At 40.8% G+C, this 21,746-nt stretch overlaps 1 protein-coding gene across 3 annotated transcripts; it reads right to left on the bottom strand.

Moving 5' to 3' along the window:
* Positions 1-1,589: 1,589 nt before the first annotated feature.
* LOC124114030 lies at positions 1,590-21,297 on the bottom strand. 3 transcript variants are annotated; one of them, XM_046474569.2, is made up of 17 exons: positions 20,160-21,295; positions 18,503-18,598; positions 13,854-13,925; positions 12,707-12,793; positions 10,645-10,767; positions 10,362-10,481; positions 10,120-10,239; positions 9,302-9,421; positions 7,637-7,765; positions 6,832-6,942; positions 6,528-6,647; positions 5,386-5,478; positions 5,129-5,206; positions 4,825-4,908; positions 3,926-4,042; positions 3,008-3,112; positions 1,590-2,260 (listed from the first exon to the last, which is right to left on the bottom strand). In XM_046474569.2, exons 1-17 carry the CDS (start codon positions 20,707-20,709, stop codon positions 2,226-2,228), a joined length of 2,160 nt encoding a protein of 719 aa, XP_046330525.2. In that variant the 5' UTR covers positions 20,710-21,295; the 3' UTR covers positions 1,590-2,225. The 3 variants fall into 3 exon arrangements, 2 of the variants coding, with proteins under 2 accessions (XP_046330525.2, XP_046330533.2); XM_046474577.2 differs by having other exon boundaries at positions 3,008-3,109; positions 20,160-21,294; XR_006857839.2 differs by lacking the exons at positions 1,590-2,260; positions 3,008-3,112 and having other exon boundaries at positions 5,134-5,206; positions 20,160-21,297.
* Positions 21,298-21,746: the final 449 nt, after the last annotated feature.

Raw genomic sequence — 21,746 nt, 5'->3', positions numbered from 1 at the left:
TGGTGAAGGTCAGGATCGCCCAGTGAACACTGTCACGAGAAAAACCGTGATTTTAAGGCACAATTTCTCGGCGCTTGATAATTAGCAATTGACTTGTTTGTATATGAATACTTTCGGTCAAATCCTTGTGCTTTTTCGATTAATGAGAAACGCTAAACGTTTATAAGCAGATGGTCAGCTGTTTGTAAAAAGCGATTGTTCACTATAAGTATTCCTTCGCGATAACAACCGTCGTACATTGTATCATTTATGCATGAGGTATCACGTCAGCACTATGTTCGTTATCGGTTTGGTTTTTGCAGATAACTGTAGGGTTTTGTTTATTATCCATTGATCTTTAGAGTTAGAACTAGTTCCAAACTCTGATGGTATCACACTTAGACTTATACTTAAAGCTTCAATTATGTAATGACTGTGTATTTAATGCCAGACCATGTCAATATTTCATGTACAATGTATGTGTGTGCCAACAGAGATGAATTGTCGTTGCTTTTTGTAATCCGGACCTCGTCCTAAACTGGACTTTTTACCAGTCTCAACCGAGTCCGAATTGGAAGATTTTACTGGACTAAGAACATTTTGCTGCGTTTGGGTACTCTGTTCAGCTCATCGCGAATCTTGGTTAGAATTGATATTTTCACCAAGAGAACTATTGATTCTTACCTGGCAACTCAGTAAGACAAACGACGGCCTCTCCCGTGGATTAGTGGATAGAGAGTCAACAAACCGTATATCTCCGGACTTGTACAAGCGGCGCACACACACACACACACACACACATACACACACACACACACACACACACACACACACACGCACTATTTAAATGCAAAAATCTTGAACGCGACGTTAAACCCTATTTCACCTCACCAATAAGGTAAATATAACATTTGTCAACAATTGAAATCCTCTGTTGGGTGACATATATATTTAAGTCCTTGCATGCAGCCTTCCAATACTTTCAAAACTCATGCTACCATCGTTCAGCATATTACATACAGTCAAGTGCAAATTCTATGAAAAATGAAAAGGAATCCCATATGTCAGGAATACCCCTTTTAAACAACTTAAGATCAACTTCGAGAGTGATTTTAAACATTGAAAATACCCCCTCCCCCATTATCTAAACTAGAGTGGAACTAAAACATAATGACAACTGGACGCATGAAGTACGATGATATTTCTTTATGTTATTATTAAACATACCGAGTATTTTGTTGTCTCTCAGTGGAGCGTGCGACATGTGGCCTCTCCCTTTCCTAGGGTGACACGGGAGGCCCGTTCGTCTAAGGTTCGGCACTTCGCTGAGCAGAGTTGCACGCCAGAAACCTATGATTGTGGGTTCGAATCCCGGCACGCCTCGATTGTGTTTCAAGGTTTGTCAATCCCATTGGGTATGGAAAGGGTTTTGTCGCTTTATAACAAATTGAATATAGTTTGCACCGCTTGTCTCACACATCTTTTGAATGTTCCGAATGGACTATGCCGCGCTGTTCGCTGCGAAGCCATCCTCGGTAAATGATTTCCTTACTTCTCCACGTAAGCATTTGTAATACTGTCACAGTGTAAAGCATACCATAATAATAAGTACATTTATAAAGCGCCATTTATTTCACCAAGTGAATCATCACGGGTTTACATCATTATTACCCGGTCAGTGGATCACATTTCATTCCTTTCCCTGGAGAAAATACAACCATCGTTGCCTTATGGGGCGCTGAACCATCTCACCCTCTCGATCGGGTACTCTTTCACTGATGGGTGAACTGAGGCGTACTTCGCCCAAAGACTCTCGTGTTTCAGTGTGGGGAACGGGCGAAGAGCTAGAAACTATTGACAGGCTGTGTCGAACAAGATCACCCATCCACCCACTCTCCGCGACCAACGTTGATTGCTTTCTCCTGATATGTGACCTGTGTGCAGTACACAATACACACATGAAACATACATATGACAAAGTAGTTAACGCCGCTTGTTGCGCTCATCATCTGAACATCCACATGACACATCTTTGTCATTTGTAACATACAATTGCAATGACCACGTTAGGGAATCGCATCTTTCTTCACCATGCCACTGTGTATAAGCCTTGTCATACAGATATAATGCTGTGAAAATATTATCCCTTCCTTTCAAATACTGTTCGTCATTTTCTGTCGCATGGCCTTTATACAGTGCCTATGGACGGCGCCAGTAACATTTCACATGGCCAGACTTGTCATATGTCAAGATATCTCTTCCCAAACTTCAGACACTCTACCTGAAAACGTAAATACATATAGCATAAGTAGTAAACTATGTAATTAAAGTAAAGTATCACCAGTTGCATGTACAGTGAAACTCCTCATCGAAATATGTCATTATTGTGTGTTGTTATTCTACCATGTATTAACATTCTCATTAGATTACGCTCCACTTAAAACCGTGTAGAAGCAGTAGTATAGGCACTGGGGGTAAGAAATCAATTCACATAAAATTACATCATGATGCGGTAAGACGCTAAACTTTACAAAAAATATGTGGTACATTTTTGTATCAGCAAAGCAAAATGTAGCAACTGCTAAGCAACTTTTTGTGGGCACGGGTGGCCCAGTCGTCTAAGGCGCCGCGATTCGCTGTGCGGAGTTGCGTCCCTTGGACACACCAGAAACCTATGGTTGTGGGTTCGAATCCCGGTTCGCCCCGACTATATTTCTAGGTTTGTCAGCACCATACCTGTGCTTGTGGGTTTCACCGAGGTGGTAAACGTCTGAGACCTGCATCACTTCGGGCTTTTCTCTCACATTAATCTGACACGCCGCGATATAACTGTAATACTGTTAAAAGCGGCGTTAAACCCAATTCACTCACTCAATCAGCATCCTTTTAGCAACTGCTTAGCAAATTAAACACTAAAACCACTTGCTAAGCAGTGGCTGACTTTAGATATTTTCATTTGACAATCAAACATACCATAAAATCAAGTGAGAGGTTTAATTACTTTTGCTCCTAAATTTAGTATACGTACAATGAAAGCCGCCCGAGTGCGACTCTTCTGGCAACACGTGGTCCCATGACTCTGTATTGGAGAGATCAGCTGGCTTGATGCAGTTACCGGTATCGGCCTTACCTGCTGGGATTTTTTTTTTATCGAGATTAGATATTTTTCAGCTACAGCCACAAAACCAGATATAATTTTTATTTAAATGACATTTAAAACTATGTCAAGCAATTTCTTTTTTGTCAACAGTCTGAATCATATTTTTACCAAGAACTTTCGAGAACAATTTATTTTTTCATTCGATGCGCCCCCTCCCCTGACTGTATGATAAGAGGGATGACTTCAACTTTCCAGTAGTCAACTTCCCTTTTTATGTCGAGCAATAATCCTGTAGATCATGCCTCTGGGGTCTAAATGGTCCTGCACCATGACCGTAGAATATATCTATTTTATGAAAAAAAATGTTTTTTTCTAGAAATGCATACAATAGCAAGTCTAGCCAGCTCAAGCTGGCTCTATTCTGAAATCAGCATAGGGATTTTTTTATATTTTTAGAGTCAAGAAGGATATTGTGTATTATAATATTTCAGAGACTAAAGGGGCGGTCGGGTAGCCTAGTGGTTAAAGCGTTCGCTCGTCACGCAGAAGACCCGGGTTCGATTCCCACATGGGTACAATGTGTGAGGCCCATTTCTGGTGTCCCCCGCCGTGATATTGCTGGAATATTGCTAAAAGCGGCGTAAAACCATACTCACTCAGAGACTAAATGTTAGTCTAGGGTCTAAATTGCACAGCTTTTAGGCACAGTCCACACACAATCACACAACCTTTTCTCAAAAGTTATTTGATCACAGATACATCATTACTGGCAACCGTAAAGTTTGCACAAAGTTTAATGGCAGAGAACAGGGCCCAGGATACTCTATATCTACGTTAAGTACGTACCATACGTGAGGTTTATGTCAAATTTCAGTCGATAAATGCCGTCTTGACTATTGGGTCCTGATCCTCGATATTCGTTGGACTGTGTGGCGTGTGCTTGCATCGTCGTAGTTATCACACCTGTGAAGAAATCGACGAGATTAATTCAATAAATGATAATGTTATGCTATTAATGATACATGGTACATTCCACAAGATGTTAGATAAAAGAATGAATACCATCAGAATATGGCTGCTTGTCGTCCATCAATCAGTCATTATTTAATAAATACCTGAAATGTACCTCGTCTATGTTCGTCACGATATGGCTGAAATATTGCCGATGTGACGTAAAGCATAAACTCACACTCACACACCTCTTCTATGTATAAACATACAATGAAACCTCGTTGACTCGAAATCCTTACATTCGATAGATAGACGGGTGTAAGGCGTCGCAATGTGCTGTCACCACCTCGACATATTGCGTATGGCCCAGTGACATCGTGCCAGTTTTATCGTATCACGATGACGAAGTTCGGTGCAATCAGCCCCTGGTTTGTCTAGTTCAGACTTCATCTACAGGTTGTGGTGTTAATGCTGCAATATTAATGACTGCGGAGTAAATTAACGTTTCTGTCTGAATACGTACCCGTGAAGATTCCGGGTTAGAATAGGTCTTCAGCAACCCATGCATGCCGTAAAAGGCGACTATGCTTGTCGTAAAAGGCGACTAACGGGATCGGGTGGTCAGGCTCGCTGACTTGGTTGATACATGGCATCGATCCCAATTGCGTGGATCGATGCTCATGATGTCAAACACTGGATTGTCTGGTCCAGACTCGATTATTTTATAGACCGCCATCATATAGCTGGAATATTGCTGAGTGCGGCGTTAAACAACAAACAAACAAAATACGTACATGGCGTTGGGTCAGCCGCACTGTCCAGACACATGGTGAGGTCTGTACCGGACAATGGTCCATTAACGCTGGTCGCATCCACATCTGTAGATAAAATTGGTACCCGTAAGAATCAGGCCATGCTAACAGGTCATTCTGAAGATGCTTTTTAAATTAAGTGTCATTAAAGTCTTAAACATACAGTAATAACCTCAGACTGAAGGTATTTACAAAGAATATATTTTCGCCCTTTGTGAATAAACACCTCCTTTAATAAAAATAAAGTTACACTTCGTCATTTAGATACTAATTCGTTGATGTTTACCATACATAAAGAAGCCATCTTTCTTTTCTTCGGGGCGTATATGTCCTGACATTGGGGTATCGAGTAAACCGACAAAACCTGAAAAGTGAAAAAAAATGACATGTTTATTTAAGTCTTACATTTTTATGTAAATGTATATTTTTCTTTATCGTTCAGGATTTACACGATGTAATATCAGGAGGGATGTAATTATGTCTGAAAGTCTTGACAGCATGTTAGTTGGTTGAATACTTGGACGTTCTGTGGTATTTACGTACAATATGAAGCATCCTCGGGGACGCTCCCTGGATCTGTACCGTTGATGCTGTGGAAGTCTGTGTCCATGAACGTGACTGGCTCATACAGTGGATCTATAGCGGAACGTGGAACATAACAGGACTAAGACGTTAAATGTGTTCATGTAAATGAAATACACATAAGCTAAAGGAATATTACGCTGTATATCTGTAATATATCCTTGTTTGTTTGTTTGTTGTTTATCGCCGCACTCAGCAATATTCCAGCTATATGACGGCGGTCTGTAAATAATCGAGTCTGGACCAGACAATCCAGTGATTGACATCATGAGCATCAATCCAAGAAATCGGGACCGATGACATGCATCAACCAAGTCAGCGAGCCTGACCACCCGATCCCGTTAGTCGCCTCTTACGGCAAGAATGGGTTGCTGAAGACCTATTCTAACCCGACCTATATCATCACGGGTCTGTAATACATGCAAACGTCCTGGAAACCAATGCATGATGATACTTTGGTCAGTTATCTGTGACGTTACCTCAGCTTTGATTCAACTGTGATGAGGAATGTGACACACGACAATTATGTTTTTTGGACATGTGTTTGACAACTAATTCTAATCCTTCGTTATGCCAACGATGACAGTAGGATATCGGGATACATGGGTACAGTCGCAAGAACCAAGGGGGAGACCAACCATGTATCTGTTTTTTGGTTGTCATGTGTTCACCTTGGCCTAGTTTTGTTCTAATTGCGCTGATGTCTTCATTCAAATTACCGTATTCGACGTAATATTTGCCCCGCTCTAATAAGCGCCCAAGGCGACATTTGCTAATATATTGGCTAGTGAACAATCCGAATTAGCACCCTTCCGATTGATCAATGTACACAAGACTTATTTATTCGTGTATTATACGCACTCGTGTGTTATATGCACCCTTAATTACGGGCAATTAAATTCGGGGAAAATAAATCTTTCGTGTATAATACGCACAGACTTTTCTTTGGTATCATTTCAGGCTGTCAGCATAAACCACGAAATTTACGATCTTTCAACTCTTTCACCAAAATTATACTCTAATAAGAGCCCCCTAATTCTAATTTTGAGTGCGCCCTGGGCGCGTATTACGTCGAATACGGTATGAGTATGAGATTGACGTACCTGGACGGTTGACCCCCTCTTGCATATTGACTGTGTCGAAGGTTTTCCTGTACGTCAGACTAGCGCCATGGTGATCATCATCTTGGCTGCTGATACTGCTGGTGCTATCTACCGTCTTACCTGGTGAGGAAATTAAATTCCCAATGTAACAAACGGTTAGTGGAAAATGACAGATATATTAATTGGTAGTTTAAACATTTAAATAGATACAAACTGTCAATGCAAACCATTTTAACAGAGTTAGATACTGTTGACTCCTTTTAAACACAATTGTGATATCCCTTTATATATCTTCTAAACTTACGAAAGGTTGTGTCTTCAGCTAAAATGTCCTCTGTCCTGTCGAAACTGGCGACTGTTTCCCCCTCGGAGTGACCGACGAAACACTTGTTCCTCATACTAAAGAACGTCACAGCTGTTGGAAGATGAATTATAGCATCAATATACAGTAAACTACGTTTATAGCGAACACGCTTACAACGAACTGACGGATATAACGCACTTATTTTTTTGTCCCGACCATTTGCTGTACATATATTCTGTATATGTTTATAACGAACTACGGTAATAACGAACTCAAATTAGTGGTCCCTTTGAGTTCGTTATAACCGTAGTTTACTGTGTGTGAGTGAGTGAGTGAGTATGGTTTTACGCCGCTTTTAGCAAAATTCCAGCAATATCACGACGCGGGACACCAGAAATGGGCTTCACACATTGTACCATGGTCGGGAATCGAACCCGGGTCTTCGGCGTGACGGGCGAACGCTTTAACCACTAGGCTACCCGACCGCTCCATCAACATATGTAGCCCATACATGAAACTGCTGATATACTCCATATCCTGTGAAGATCCGGGTTAGAATTCGTCTTCAGCAACCCAAGAGACGACTAACGGGATCGGGCGGTCAGGCAAGCTCATGGTTGATGCGTGACATCATATCCCAATTTCTTAGATGGACGCTCATGATGTCTATCACTATATTGACTAGTTCAAACAAGATTATCTACAGACCGCAACCATATAGCTGGAATATTGCTGAATGCGGCGTTAAACAACAAACAAACAGGTAAGAATACTATTGGATCTACATATTGGTATACTGACTTACATGGGGGAGGTAAGTCGCTCGTGTCCTCGGTGCAAACGTGGGGAGTTCTGATGAGGCTGTGGATTTTGTTGTTTATCTCTGGATGGGCGGCGAGACTGTGGTGACCCATGCTAGTCGTGTCCACCACACCTGTTGAGTTGTATTCTCTTATGATTACAACAGTTGTAAAAGACTTAATGTACAGTTTATATCGGTGTGGGTTTAATATCGGTTTAGATTTACCGCAATTGATCCAATAAACGCAGCTGGACGTATCTACATGTAAATACAAGCGAAAAAGACCCTTTCCATCATCATAGGATGTTATGCTCACAGCAGTGTCCATTGTACGATTCCGAAAGTAAACATACGGTTTATCGTGGTATCAAAGATGTTGGTTATCTTGAATAAACAAAATACATAAGAAACTATCATATAGCAACCTGAATTCATGAGGTATAAGGAATATTTTGGCAGTACCTTTGTAACACAACAGTCGGAAGATGTGTTGTCTAACGAGTACAGGAATTCATGAGGTAGAAGGAATATTTTGGCAGTACCTTTGTAACACAGCAGGCGGAAGATGTGTTGTCTAACGAGTACAGGAAATCATGAGGTAGAAGGAATATTTTGGCAGTACCTTTGTAACACAACAGCCGGAAGATGTATTACCTAACTATGTGTACTCGCTGAACAAATATTTTGGTGGCGAAGGAATATGATGAGTGATATAACTGCTATTGAAACAAGCCGTGTAGCGATTATAATGTCTATTAAGCATTTTAAGTTAAACAACGGTCCTTATTGAACAATACATTTTCACATAAAGGTATTTAAAGTTGAACAACGGTCCAAATCGATCCATGCATTTTCACATAAAGGTATTTCAAGTTGAACAACGGTCCTAATCGATCAATACATTTTCACATAAAGCTTTTTCAAGTTGAACAACGATCCTAATTGAACCATACATTTTCACATAAAGCTTTTTCAAGTTGAACAACGATCCTAATTGAACCATACATTTTCACATAAAGCTTTTTCAAGTTGAACAACGATCCTAATTGAACCCTACATTTTCACATAAAGGTATTTAAAGTTGAACAACGGTCCTAATTGAACCCTACATTTTCACATAAAGGTATTTAAAGTTGAACAACGGTCCTAATTGAACCCTACATTTTCACATAAAGGTATTTCAAGTTGAACAACGGTCCTAATTGAACCATACATTTACACATAAAGCTTTTTCAAGTTGAACAACGATCCTAATTGAACCCTACTATTCACATAAAGGTATTTTAAGTTGAACAACGATCCTAATTGAACCCTACATTTTCACATAAAGGTATTTCAAGTTGAACAACGGTCCTAATTGAACCATACATTTATTAATAAAGCTTTTTCAAGTTGAACAACGGTCCTTATTGAACCATACATTTATCAATAAAGCTTTTTCAAGTTGAACAGCGGTCCTAATTGAACCCTACATTTTCACATTAAGGTATTTCAAGTTGAACAGCGGTCCTAATTGAACCCTACTTTTTCACATAAAGGTATTTAAAGTTGAACAACGGTCCTAATTGAACCATACATTTTCACATAAAGCTATTTCAAGTTGAACAACGATCCTAATTGAACCACATATCTTCACATTATGGTGAAGAGTCTTAAGAATAAACTCACTTTGGGAAAGGTCTGTGACATCCTTCACAGACTGAGACAGCGGAATGGTATAGAGGGAGACTTGATCTTCCACTGGATGAGTTCGAAGCCAGTTGCCACTGATCCTGGTGTACCGCGCACCTGTTGAAAAGAACAAAATGTGTAAGCATTCCCAGTCAAAAATACGTTGCTAGTTCATACGTAAGAACACATGAAACGCAGTTGGGCAAGAGACTTTCATATAGTAAACTCACTCTTGATCATGACCAACTTCCGGGACAAGGGAGTTAACTGACCATAATATTCACCGTTTCTATAGTCAGTTATCTCCCTTGCATCGGGTTGAGCCGCCCATGCTTGTCTTTAGATGAGACCAAAAGGATCGGGTGGTCAGGCTCACTGACTTGATTGATGCATGTCATCGTATCCCAATTGCGTGGATCGATGCTCATGATATTTATCTCTGGATTGTCTGGTCCAGACTCGCTTATTTACAGACCGCCGTCATATAGCTGGAATATTGCTGAGTGCGGCGTTAAACAACAAACAAACAAACAGTAAACCATGTTGCTTTGATTAACAAAGTTAGAGATTAACAAAGCGTACCATTGTCCTGTGATCAAGTGTCAAGTGATTTGAAAGGTGGAATCTGATTGGTCAGTAGGAGCGTCATAGAAGAGACGTAACTAGTAATAGACACTGGTTGCCCTACGGTCGAGACACAAAATTCCAGCAAAGTTCAGCAAGGATAGAAACTGAATTTTTGTAGTCAGTTAGCTCCCTTGCCTCGGTAAGATCGAAAGATGCTCAGGCGGTTACATGAGCAATGTTGTACTTACTGTGGATGGAGGTCGCCTTCATCTTCTCTGAATATATTTCCAGGCTGACCTCTGCACTCGTATCCTCCTCAGGGTGCGTCACGTGACACTTGCTGACTTTCCGACCTGTGGTGTCCTTATCTGAAGAAGAATGAGTTGGTACTTAGATCCAGATTGTTGTTAACAAATTTATTTTTGACTGAAACCTTTCGATTTTTCAACAAAAACAAGATTGAGTATATATGAAGATATACTTAGCGTACACGGAGCAAGGTCTGTTATACTCTGAGACAATATCTCGTGAGATCCGGCGAGACTTGCACTTGTATCGTCTTCAGGGTGAGCAACGAAGCTATTGTCACTGATCCGGTGCTTAACAGTACCTGCGAAATAAAGACATCAGAACAGTGACTCCTCGCGATTATATTTGGTTCAAAAGACCCCCATTACAATTTACGTTAAGTCTTATTTCTTCATGAAGTGGATTGATATATCCATTGGCAAACATGTGCCTTACAATAACTGATTAACTTCTACTGCACTCACATTGAGCAGGGTCCATGCTCATCTCTGTTCCCGAACTGTCATCCGTGTGTCTGGAAAGGTTGTGGCTCTCACCCGTGACAGGCTCTTCCATGACCAGTGATGGATGGTGACTTGTGTATAGTACTGAAATGTAGTAACAGCAATGGGGTTTTATACCATCAACTGTTTGACTACTTGATTATTAAATATTATGTAAGTATCAAGTATATAATATCTGTCCTCAGATACAAGTTTTTATTGCATCATTAATATTTACGGAATATGCATTTTGATGTGACCAGAGGCCATAATTTGTTTTATGGTCTGACGATGTACCCAGCCGTTCACATAGTAAAGATGTTCTCATATGCTTTTACTTCGAGAGACTAAAACATCACACATTTGCTTGCTGTGTTGAACTAGTTTTCCTATCTCAATATTCAGTTTCCTTGTGTGCCAAAGCATATGCTGTACTACAAAATGGTACTGAATACTGTTACACTTTACATTCAGTTGATTGGTAACTACACTTAACGTTCAGAGGGTCAGTAACTATACTGAATACTGAATACTTTCACACTTAACGTACAGTTGGTTACTAAGTATATTGACCACTGAATTCTGCCTCACTTAACGTACAATGGGTCGGTAACTATACTGAATACTGTTACACTTGACGTACAGTGGGTCGGTAACTATATTGAATACTGTCACACTTTACGTTCAGTGGGTCGGTAACAATACTGAATACTGTCATACGTAACATACTGTGGGTCGGTAACTATACTGAATACTGTCACACTTAGCGTACAATGGGTCGGTAACTATATTGAATGCTGAATACTGTCACACTTAACGTTCAGTGGGTCGGTAACTATACTGAAAACTGAATACTGAATACTGTCACAATTAACGTACAGTTGGTTGGTAACTATACTGAATACTGTCACACTTAACGTACAGTGGGTCGGTAACTATACTGAATGCTGAATACTGTCACACTTAACGCACAGTGGGTTGGTAACTATATTGACCACTGAATACTGTTACACGTAACGTACAATGGGTCGGTAACTATACTGAATACTGAATACTGAATACTGTCACACTTAACGGACAATGGGTCGGTAACTATACTGAATACTGTCACACTTAACGTTCAGTGGGTCGGTAACTATACTGAATGCTGAATACTGTCACACTCTACGTTCAGTTGGTTGGTAACTATATTGACCACTGAATACTGTCACACTTCACGTTCAGTGGGTCGGTAACTATACTGAATGCTGAATACTGTCACACTTAACGCACAGTGGGTTGGTAACTATATTGACCACTGAATACTGTCACACTTCACGTTCAGTGGGTCGGTAACTATACTGAATACTGAATACTGTCACACTTAACGTACAGTGGGTCGGTAGCTATACTGAATACTAAATACTGTCACACTTAACGTACAGTGGATCGGTAACTATACTGAATACTGAATACTGAATACTGTCACACTTAACGTACAGTGGGTCGGTTACTATACTGAATACTGTCACACTTAACGTTCAGTGGGTCGGTAACTATACTGAATACTGTCACACTTAACGTTCAGTGGGTCGGTAACTATACTGAATACTGTCACACTTAACGTTCAGTGGGTCGGTAACTATACTGAATGCTGAATACTGTCACACTCTACGTTCAGTTGGTTGGTAACTATATTGACCACTGAATACTGTCACACTTCACGTTCAGTGGGTCGGTAACTATACTGAATACTGAATACTGAATACTGTCACACTTAACGTACAGTGGGTCGGTAGCTATACTGAATACTAAATACTGTCACACTTAACGTACAGTGGATCGGTAACTATACTGAATACTGAATACTGTCACACTTAACGTACAGTGGGTCGGTAACTATACTGAATACTGAATACTGTCACACTTAACGTACAGTGGGTTCGTAACTATACTGAATACTGTCACACTTAACGTACAGTGGGTCGGTAACAATACTGAATACTGTCATACTTAACATACAGTGGGTCGGTAACTATACTGAATACTGCCTCACTTAACGTACAGTGGGTTTGGGGAGTCCTCGCGGGCTCCGGCCGCATGCTGTTGGTGTTCCTGGCCTCCCCGAATTCATTCATTAAATTTGCTATATCTGTTGAACAAAAAGTATAATTCACAGTAACAGAAGCAAGAAATCTCAGTGCTGATATGTCAGATTACATACTAACATTTGCCAATGGCCAAAGCGTCATGACGAATGCAGCTTCGGGAATGAAGTAATTCGAAAAGTATTTACACTTTTACATGCTCCGACAATAATTAATGTAATACGTTTCCAGATACTACCTTAAAACGTTAAGACTGGGTGATGACGATATCCATACAGAACTGATGGTTCCTAATATCAATGAATGCACAGTTTGGAGAAGTTGTCCAATGAGAGATCGCCATTCGATCACTGCTATACATTTATACCTCGAAAACTGTTCCGCAGGCAATACATTTAACGGGCTTTGTGCTGCATGTGAATTCCATGCAAAACGGGATATTAAAGTAAGATAGAGAACATTAGTGAGACACAGAGGTACTATCTCCGAAAACAGCTTCGGCTCGCAATGTTTGAAGGCAAAGGCCTTGTTGCGCATTGTTTCCTGGAGGTAGTACCCTTAATTCGCATAGTTGTGAAGACAGTCGCTCGCTTCGCATTATTTGTGAGAAGCAGTAGCTCGCAGAGCTTTTTGAGACGGTGGCTTCATCTCGCACAGTCTTTAGAAGAGGTAGCTTCACATCGCATAGATTTTTGGAGGTAGAAGCTTCAACTCGCATAGTTTTTGGAGGAGGTAGCTTCATCTCGCAGAGCTATTTGAGACGGTGGCTTCATTTCGCACAGTCTTTAGAAGAGGTAGCTTCACATCGCATAGATTTTTGGAGGTAGAAGCTTCAACTCGCATAGTTTTTGGAGGAGGTAGCTCCATCTCGCAGAGCTTTTTGAGACGGTGGCTTCATTTCGCACAGTCTTTAGAAGAGGTAGCTTCACATCGCATAGATTTTTGGAGGTAGAAGCTTCACATCGCATAGATTTTTGGAGGAGGTAGCTTAATCTCGCATAGTTTTTGGAGGAGGTAGCTTCATCTCGCAGAGCTTTTGGAGGCAGTTTGTTAGAAGTACCTGTGTCTCGGCCTCTATACCTGTAACGTGAGAACTGTGCGTACCTTCGCCACGGTTTAGAGCCCGCAGACAGGAAATAACAATCTCGCCCCTGTCCTCCGTTGTCGCCTGGTACACTGAAAGTTTAAATCAAATTGACCAGAAGTGTCAAAAATAAACAAATGGTATTAAAAAATGTATCTAAAATGCAGCAGAATGACAAGCACTGTACGTACGCACACGTACACACACACACACACATACAAATGCCTACACACATACTCAGAAATAGACACACACATTCATACACACACAAACAAATGCATACACACACACTCAGAAATAGACACATACAATCATACACACACACAAACGCATACACACATACACAGAAAGTGACAAACACATTCATACACAAACACACACACAAATGCTTGCGCGCGCGCACACACCCACGCACGCACGCACGCACACACACACAAACACACACACACACATACACACCACCCCACCACAAACACTACTTTAACTGCTTCTGTTATAGGAAATTCAATATGCCTCCCACAGACTGGCACACTTATCGAGCCTTGCCATAATGTCAATAAACCCATAAATACAAAACCTAAGCTGGGGCTACTTGGGAGTGATTTGTGGATAATTCCGCCCACAAACAGCTGAATGAATTCATCCATTCTGTAAGCACGGTATATATAAATGCAGGTCACAAGAACCACCCAAACAGGACCCGTGAGCATACTTTGAACTTTTTTCCTGGACAGCTTGTACTGATTTGAACACATTACAATTTTGACAAAGGTGAATGTTTTCGAACATTGAAATGACCTCGTAAAAAAAAATTAAATCGACAGGAAATGGTCTTTTGGACTCGTCTGTCTTTCGTCAACCAGTTTTAAAGTCGATATTGTTTCCTAAACAGACGAATTTATGATGTGTGGGCAGCCATTGATTTATTCTATATTATATTTTTGAAAAGCGATGTTGTTATGTCAGATGATTATCTGATCTGTATACACCTAGAACATTGTTAAGCACAACTCTACTTAGTGGTCATATATTCCCAACTACCATGTTTGCTAAGGGTGTATTTACATACAACATCGAACACAGTGCCATACATACTACCGATACCTGATGATCAATTGACATAAGAACTTGGTCCTGAACCTCTGAATATAGATATAAAACTGTATCTGTGGTAACAACGTTTTGTAACAAACGCCCCATGGAACAAGGAAGTTATCCCTTAAGTTAAGAAACAGAGGAAGCAAGGACTTGGTCATACGATATGGTGATAAGAAACAGGGGAAGCAAGGACCTGGTCATACCATATGGTGATAAGGAACAGGGGAAGCAAGGACTTGGGCATACCGTATGGTGATAAGAAACAGAGGAAGAAAGGACTTGGTCATACCATATGATGATAAGATACAGGGGAAGCAAGGACTTGGTCATACCATATGGTGATAAGAAACAGAGGAAGCAAAGACTTGGTCATACCATATGGTGATAAGGAACAGAGGAAACAGGGACATGGTCATACCATATGATGATAAGAAACAGGGGAAGCAAGGACTTGGTCATACCATATGGTGATAAGGAACAGAGGAAGCAAGGACTTGGTCATACCATATGGTGATAAGGAACAGAGGAAACAGTGACTTGGTCATACCATATGGTGATAAGGAACAGAGGAAACAGGGACTTGGTCATACGATATGGTGATAAGGAACAGAGGAAACAGGGACTTGGTCATACCATATGGTGATAAGGAACAGGATAAACAGGGACTTGGTCATACCATATGGTGATAAGAAACAGGATAAACAGGGACTTGGTCATACCATATATGATAAGTAACAGAGGAAGCAAGGACTTGGTCATACCATATGGTGATAAGGAACAGAGGAAGCAAGACTTGGTCATACCATATGGTGATAAGGAACAGAGGAAGCAAGTACTTGGTCATACCATATGGTGATAAGGAACAGGGGAAGCAAGGACTTGGTCATACCATATGGTGATAAGATACAGAGGAAACAGGGACTTGGTCTTACCATATGGTGATAAGAAACAGGGGAAGCAAGGAATTGGTCATACCATATGATGGTAAGGAACAGGATAAACAGGGACTTGGTCATACCATATGGTGATAAGGAACAGAGGAAACAGGGACTTGGTCATACCATATGGTGATAAGGAACAGAGGAAACAGGGACTTGGTCATACCATATGGTGATAAGAAACAGTGGAAGCAAGGACTTGGTCATACCATATGGTGATAAGGAACAGAGGAAACAGGGACTTGGACATACCATATGGTGATAAGGAACAGGATAAACAGGGACTTGGTCATACCATATGGTGATAAGAAACAGGGGAAGCAAGGACTTGGTCATACCATATGGTGATAAGATACAGAGGACGCAAGGTGTGGTCATACCATATGGTGATAAGAAACAGTGGAAGCAAGGACTTGGTCATACCATATGGTGATAAGAAACAGAGGAAGCAAAGACTTGGTCATACCATATGGTGATAAGGAACAAAGGAAGCAAGGACTTGGTCGTACCATATGGTGATAAGAAACAGAGGAAGCAAGGACTTGGCCATACCATATGATGACAAGAAACAGGGGAAGCAAGGACTTGGTCATACCATATGGTGATAAGAAACAGGGGAAGCAAGGACTTGGTCATACCATATGGTGATAAGGAACAGAGGAATCAAGGACTTGGTCGTACCATATGGTGATAAGAAACAGAGGAAGCAAGGACTTGGCCATACCATATGATGACAAGAAACAGGATAAACAGGGACTTGGTCATACCATATGGTGATAAGAAACAGGGGAAGCAAGGACTTGGTCATACCATATGGTAATAAGATACAGAGGACGCAAGGTGTGGTCATACCATATGGTGATAAGAAACAGTGGAAGCAAGGACTTGGTCATACCATATGGTGATAAGGAACAAAGGAAGCAAGGACTTGGTCGTACCATATGGTGATAAGAAACAGAGGAAGCAAGGACTTGGCCATACCATATGATGACAAGAAACAGGGGAAGCAAGGACTTGGTCATACCATATTGTGATAAGAAAAAGGGGAAGCAAGTACTTGGTCATACCATATGGTGATAAGGAACAGAGGAATCAGGGACTTGGTCATACCATATGGTGATAAGGAACAGGGGAAGCAAGGACTTGGTCATACCATATGGTGATAAGGAACAGAGGAAGCAAGGACTTGGTCATACCATATGGTGATAAGAAACAGAGGAAGCAAGACTTGGGCATACCATATGATGATAAGAAACAGAGGAAGCAAGACTTGGGCATACCATATGATGATAAGAAACAGGGGAAGCAAGACTTGGGCATACCATATGATGATAAGAAACAGAGGAAGCAGGGACTTGGTCATACCATATGGTGATAAGAAACAGAGGAAGCAAGGACTTGGTCATACCATATGGTGATAAGGAACAGGATAAACAGGGACTTGGTCATACCATATGGTGATAAGGAACAGGGGAAGCAAGGACTTGGTCATACCATATGGTGATAAGAAACAGAGGAAGCAAGGACTTGGTCATACCATATGGTGATAAGAAACAGAGGAAGCAAGGACTTGGTCATACCATAAGGTGATAAGAAACAGAGGAAGCAAGGACTTGGTCATACCATATGGTGATAAGAAACAGAGGAAGCGAGGACTTGGTCATACCATATGGTGATAAGGAACAGGATAAACAGGGACTTGGTCTAACCATATGGTGATAAGGAACAGGGGAAGCAAGGACTTGGTCATACCATATGGTGATAAGAAACAGAGGAAGCAAGGACTTGGTCATACCATATGGTGATAAGAAACAGAGGAAGCAAGGACTTGGTCATACCATATGGTGATAAGGAACAGGATAAACAGGGACTTGGTCTAACCATATGATGACAAGAAACAGGGGAAGCAAGGACTTGATCATACCATATGGTGATAAGAAACAGAGGAGGAAGACTTGGGCATACCATATGATGATAAGAAACAGAGGAGGAAGACTTGGGCATACCATATGGTGATAAGGAACAGGATAAACAGGGACTTGGTCTAACCATATGGTGATAAGGAACAGGGGAAGCAAGGACTTGGTCATACCATATGGTGATAAGAAACAGAGGAAGCAAGGACTTGGTCATACCATATGGTGATAAGAAACAGAGGAAGCAAGGACTTGGTCATACCATATGGTGATAAGGAACAGGATAAACAGGGACTTGGTCTAACCATATGATGACAAGAAACAGGGGAAGCAAGGACTTGATCATACCATATGGTGATAAGAAACAGAGGAGGAAGACTTGGGCATACCATATGATGATAAGAAACAGAGGAAGCAAGGACTTGGTCATACCATATGATGATAAGAAACAGAGGAAGCAAGGACTTGGTCATACCATATGGTGATAAGAAACAGAGGAAGCAAGGACTTGGTCATACCATATGGTGATAAGAAACAGGGGAAGCAAGGACTTGGTCATACCATATGGTGATAAGAAACTGAGGAAGAAAGGACTTGGTCATACCTTATGATGATCAGAAACAGAGGAGAGAGAGGGGGGAGGTTTGTGGGGTGGTAATACCTGCAGACTTTACCTTTTTAAATAAAATGACAAAACCAATGTGTGTGATAACATACTATTGAGATGCACGTTGGTGTTGCCCATCCCTCCGTTGACAGTCGCTGCTGTGTTCGCTGTACCGACGGTTCCATCTGCCACGCCAATGATGCTGCCTAGTGGTTGCAACAGTTCACACGTTTAGACAAGAACAGTCGTTCGTTGGGACAAACTCATGTTCTATCCTCTTTTCTTCATAAACCAACAACGGTTGTACAATTTTTCTCAATTCATCAATATTCTAAAAAAACGATTACCTTAAAAAGCATTCAATATACAAATTTGTTTATTGTTCAGATATTCCGGAACAGCATACCATTTTAACAAAACGAAACAAGCATAAGACGTCAGCACATTTACAAAGAAATTTAAGTCATCCTGTTATCCTTATGTCGTAACGAATACTGTATGGTGTCAAATAGTATTTTATTGAACATCACAAGAGACAAAAAATCCGTGTCTTAATTTTGAGTAGGTTTTTGTAAATATATTGTTCATTGTCATTTTAAAAGAAAATTTTAAAAAAGTATAAAGTGTCGACGCTTCAGACTTAATATGACGTAATGTCAAATGCGTTACGTCATGTACAATAGATGACTTCATATCGTATGTATCTCAACAATGAGTGAGTGAATATGGTTTTACGCCGCTTTTAGCAATATTCCAGCAATATCACGGCGGGGGACACCAGAAATGGGCTTCACACATTGTACCTATGTCGGGAATCGAACCAGGGTCTTCGGCGTGACGAGGGAACGCTTTAACCACTAGGCTACCCGACCGCCCCATCTCAACAATGAAGAAGTGTAGCGTCAAATCCATTGAGCTGACCAATCAACCTTCATACTCGCTAAAACGAACATGTCCAAATTTCGGATTCTTAATACACAAGATCGTCGTTCTACCCATATGGTAGACGTGACGTCATATGATACTGATTCAACTGATCCATTCAGCATTGATAATCGTTAAAGCGAACATTTGAAAATATTTGAAAATTATATCACTCTATCTGTCTGCCCTAATTGGTCGGGTTCTTTGGCCTCCAGCGATTACTGTGAGACTTGTTTTGGTCGATGATTGAAAGATGTGGATGACATGGAGTTAGGCTTCTGCTCTGCCATAAAACCAGGTTTGTATGTTAGGCAAAGGCAACTTTAACACGTTTTGTGTATCAGTTCAAATGATCAGTTTCCATCATTGGTACAGGTTCTACTACACCAAATCAGAACCAGTTTGGACAGTGTGGTTTTCGTAGGGAGCCTTCAGTGAAGATCGAGGGATATCTGCAGGCTGTGAATGGAGGATATTCTGTAAGAGTTTTATGTCTTTCAAATGTACATCCATCCAGTTATTAAAACTGACCATGTTTTTCTATATTTAGCACCGTCCTTTTCAACATGATGACTTATGCTGAATATGACCACAGCTATTTTCAAGTAGGTGACATTTGGTGCGAAACTGGGGGTGGTGTGTTTAGCTTCCTGTACTCGGAAAAGGAGCTGGCTAAGCTAGTCATTTTTTATTTTTTTATTGCTGCTCTAAGGCCGAACTGTGCACACACGTACAGGTAATAGCTGTTGAATGCTTAGTTATTTTTTTTAAAAATATAACGTTACTACAGAAGTCTATGGGAAAACATTTGGTTGTGTGTAACCTTGGACAACTGAAACTTACCAAATTCAAGAGCGTTCCTTTCGGGACGTCTCAGTGAACAACCGGTGCGTCTTGATATACGGACGTACTGCTTCCTTGCTGACCGTTGCAATGCCTCCAAGGAACGTATGTGTTGAATATTGATTAGATCCCGGATCGCAGGAAGAAACCCGTTATAAACAAGATCTATTGCTTCTGGCGATTGGATCATGTCAGACTGAAGCACATATATCAACTTCTGGTGAAGATAATCCTCTACGGTTTCATCTGGTGCCTGCTTTCTGGATTCCAGATCTCCTTTTAAGCCAACTGGGTCTATGTTAATCCGATAAAAATTCTCCATGAATAGCCTTTTAAGAGTGTTAAAACTTTCTGTGTCTTCCTCTTGTAAAGAATGATACCAACACTCGGCGCTCCCTGATAGATGTTGTCGAAATTGTCGAACGGCTTCATCGTCGCTCCACTGCATCAAATGGCAAAAGTCTTCAAATTTTCTCATCCACAGTTCGGGAATGATCACCCTCTGTGAACCGTTAAACACGGGTAAGCGTGGTGATACGTCCTCTGACATTTCTAACAATCAACTAATACCGCGTCTTTTGTGCGTGACTGGCTTGCACCTTCCATAAATGCAGCACAGAGTTTGTGAACATAGTTAATCATACACGTCCATGGTATAAGATGTAATCGCTCTCCAACATGGCGTCTGAAAATACACACGATGTAAAGTCACTCACTTGGAACGTCCCGCGGGTACATTTCAGAATAATGCGAGCATTTTATGAAGGATAACATTAATAATATATATGTTGGAGGTACGGCATGCATGTGTCTCTTATCGCTGATCATTACTTTTACCGTTATAAACCTTTAGGAACTCTTTCCTCCTTAATGACCTGTATTCACTCTGGCCATTAGTCGGGTATGTCCTTGCTGAGTTATTTCTAAAAATAGCAACCAATCAATTGACCTACTTGGACATTCGGAAGGCTGCAGAGATTGAAGTATTTTCTGATTTTTTTTTCTGTTCTCTTTATGAAATAGGTCGTCCTACATGCTGAACGTGATGATGATCTAAGTTTGAGTACCACGCATTTCGATGTGTTGTGTTCAGTATACTAATTTTAGATATCAGGGGAGGTAACACCAATTCTCGCTTCTCATATGACATTGTTTACACAATCACAAACGTAAACATATTCTTTATGGATTTAGAGAGAGCGATCCAAGCTGGGGTCTGAAAGCCAGCTATATGTCCCTTTAAATTCGTTAAATCCCTTCTGGTCAGTGTTAAAGGGAAAAAAAACAACATAATGAAAGCATAATACATTATAATATTATTTGTTACAATGATTTGCTTGTTTGTTTGTTGTTTAACGCCGTACTCAGCAGTATTCCATCTATATGACGGCGGTCTGTACAATCGATTCTGAACCAGACAATCCAGTGATTGACATCATGAGCATCGATCCACGCAATTTGAGTGAGTGAGTGAGTATGGTTTTACGCCGCTTTTAGAAATATTCCAGCAATATCACGGCGGAGGACACCAGAAATGGGCTTCATACGTACATTGTACCCATGTCGGGAATCGAACCCGGGTCTTCG

The sequence above is a fragment of the Haliotis rufescens genome, unplaced genomic scaffold (assembly GCF_023055435.1).
Source record: "Haliotis rufescens isolate VD_foot unplaced genomic scaffold, xgHalRufe1.0.p SCAF_4, whole genome shotgun sequence".
Taxonomy (NCBI): Eukaryota; Metazoa; Mollusca; class Gastropoda; order Lepetellida; family Haliotidae; genus Haliotis; species Haliotis rufescens.
Note: the sequence above shows the minus strand (reverse complement) of the source record. Positions and strands in the feature narration are given on the sequence as shown.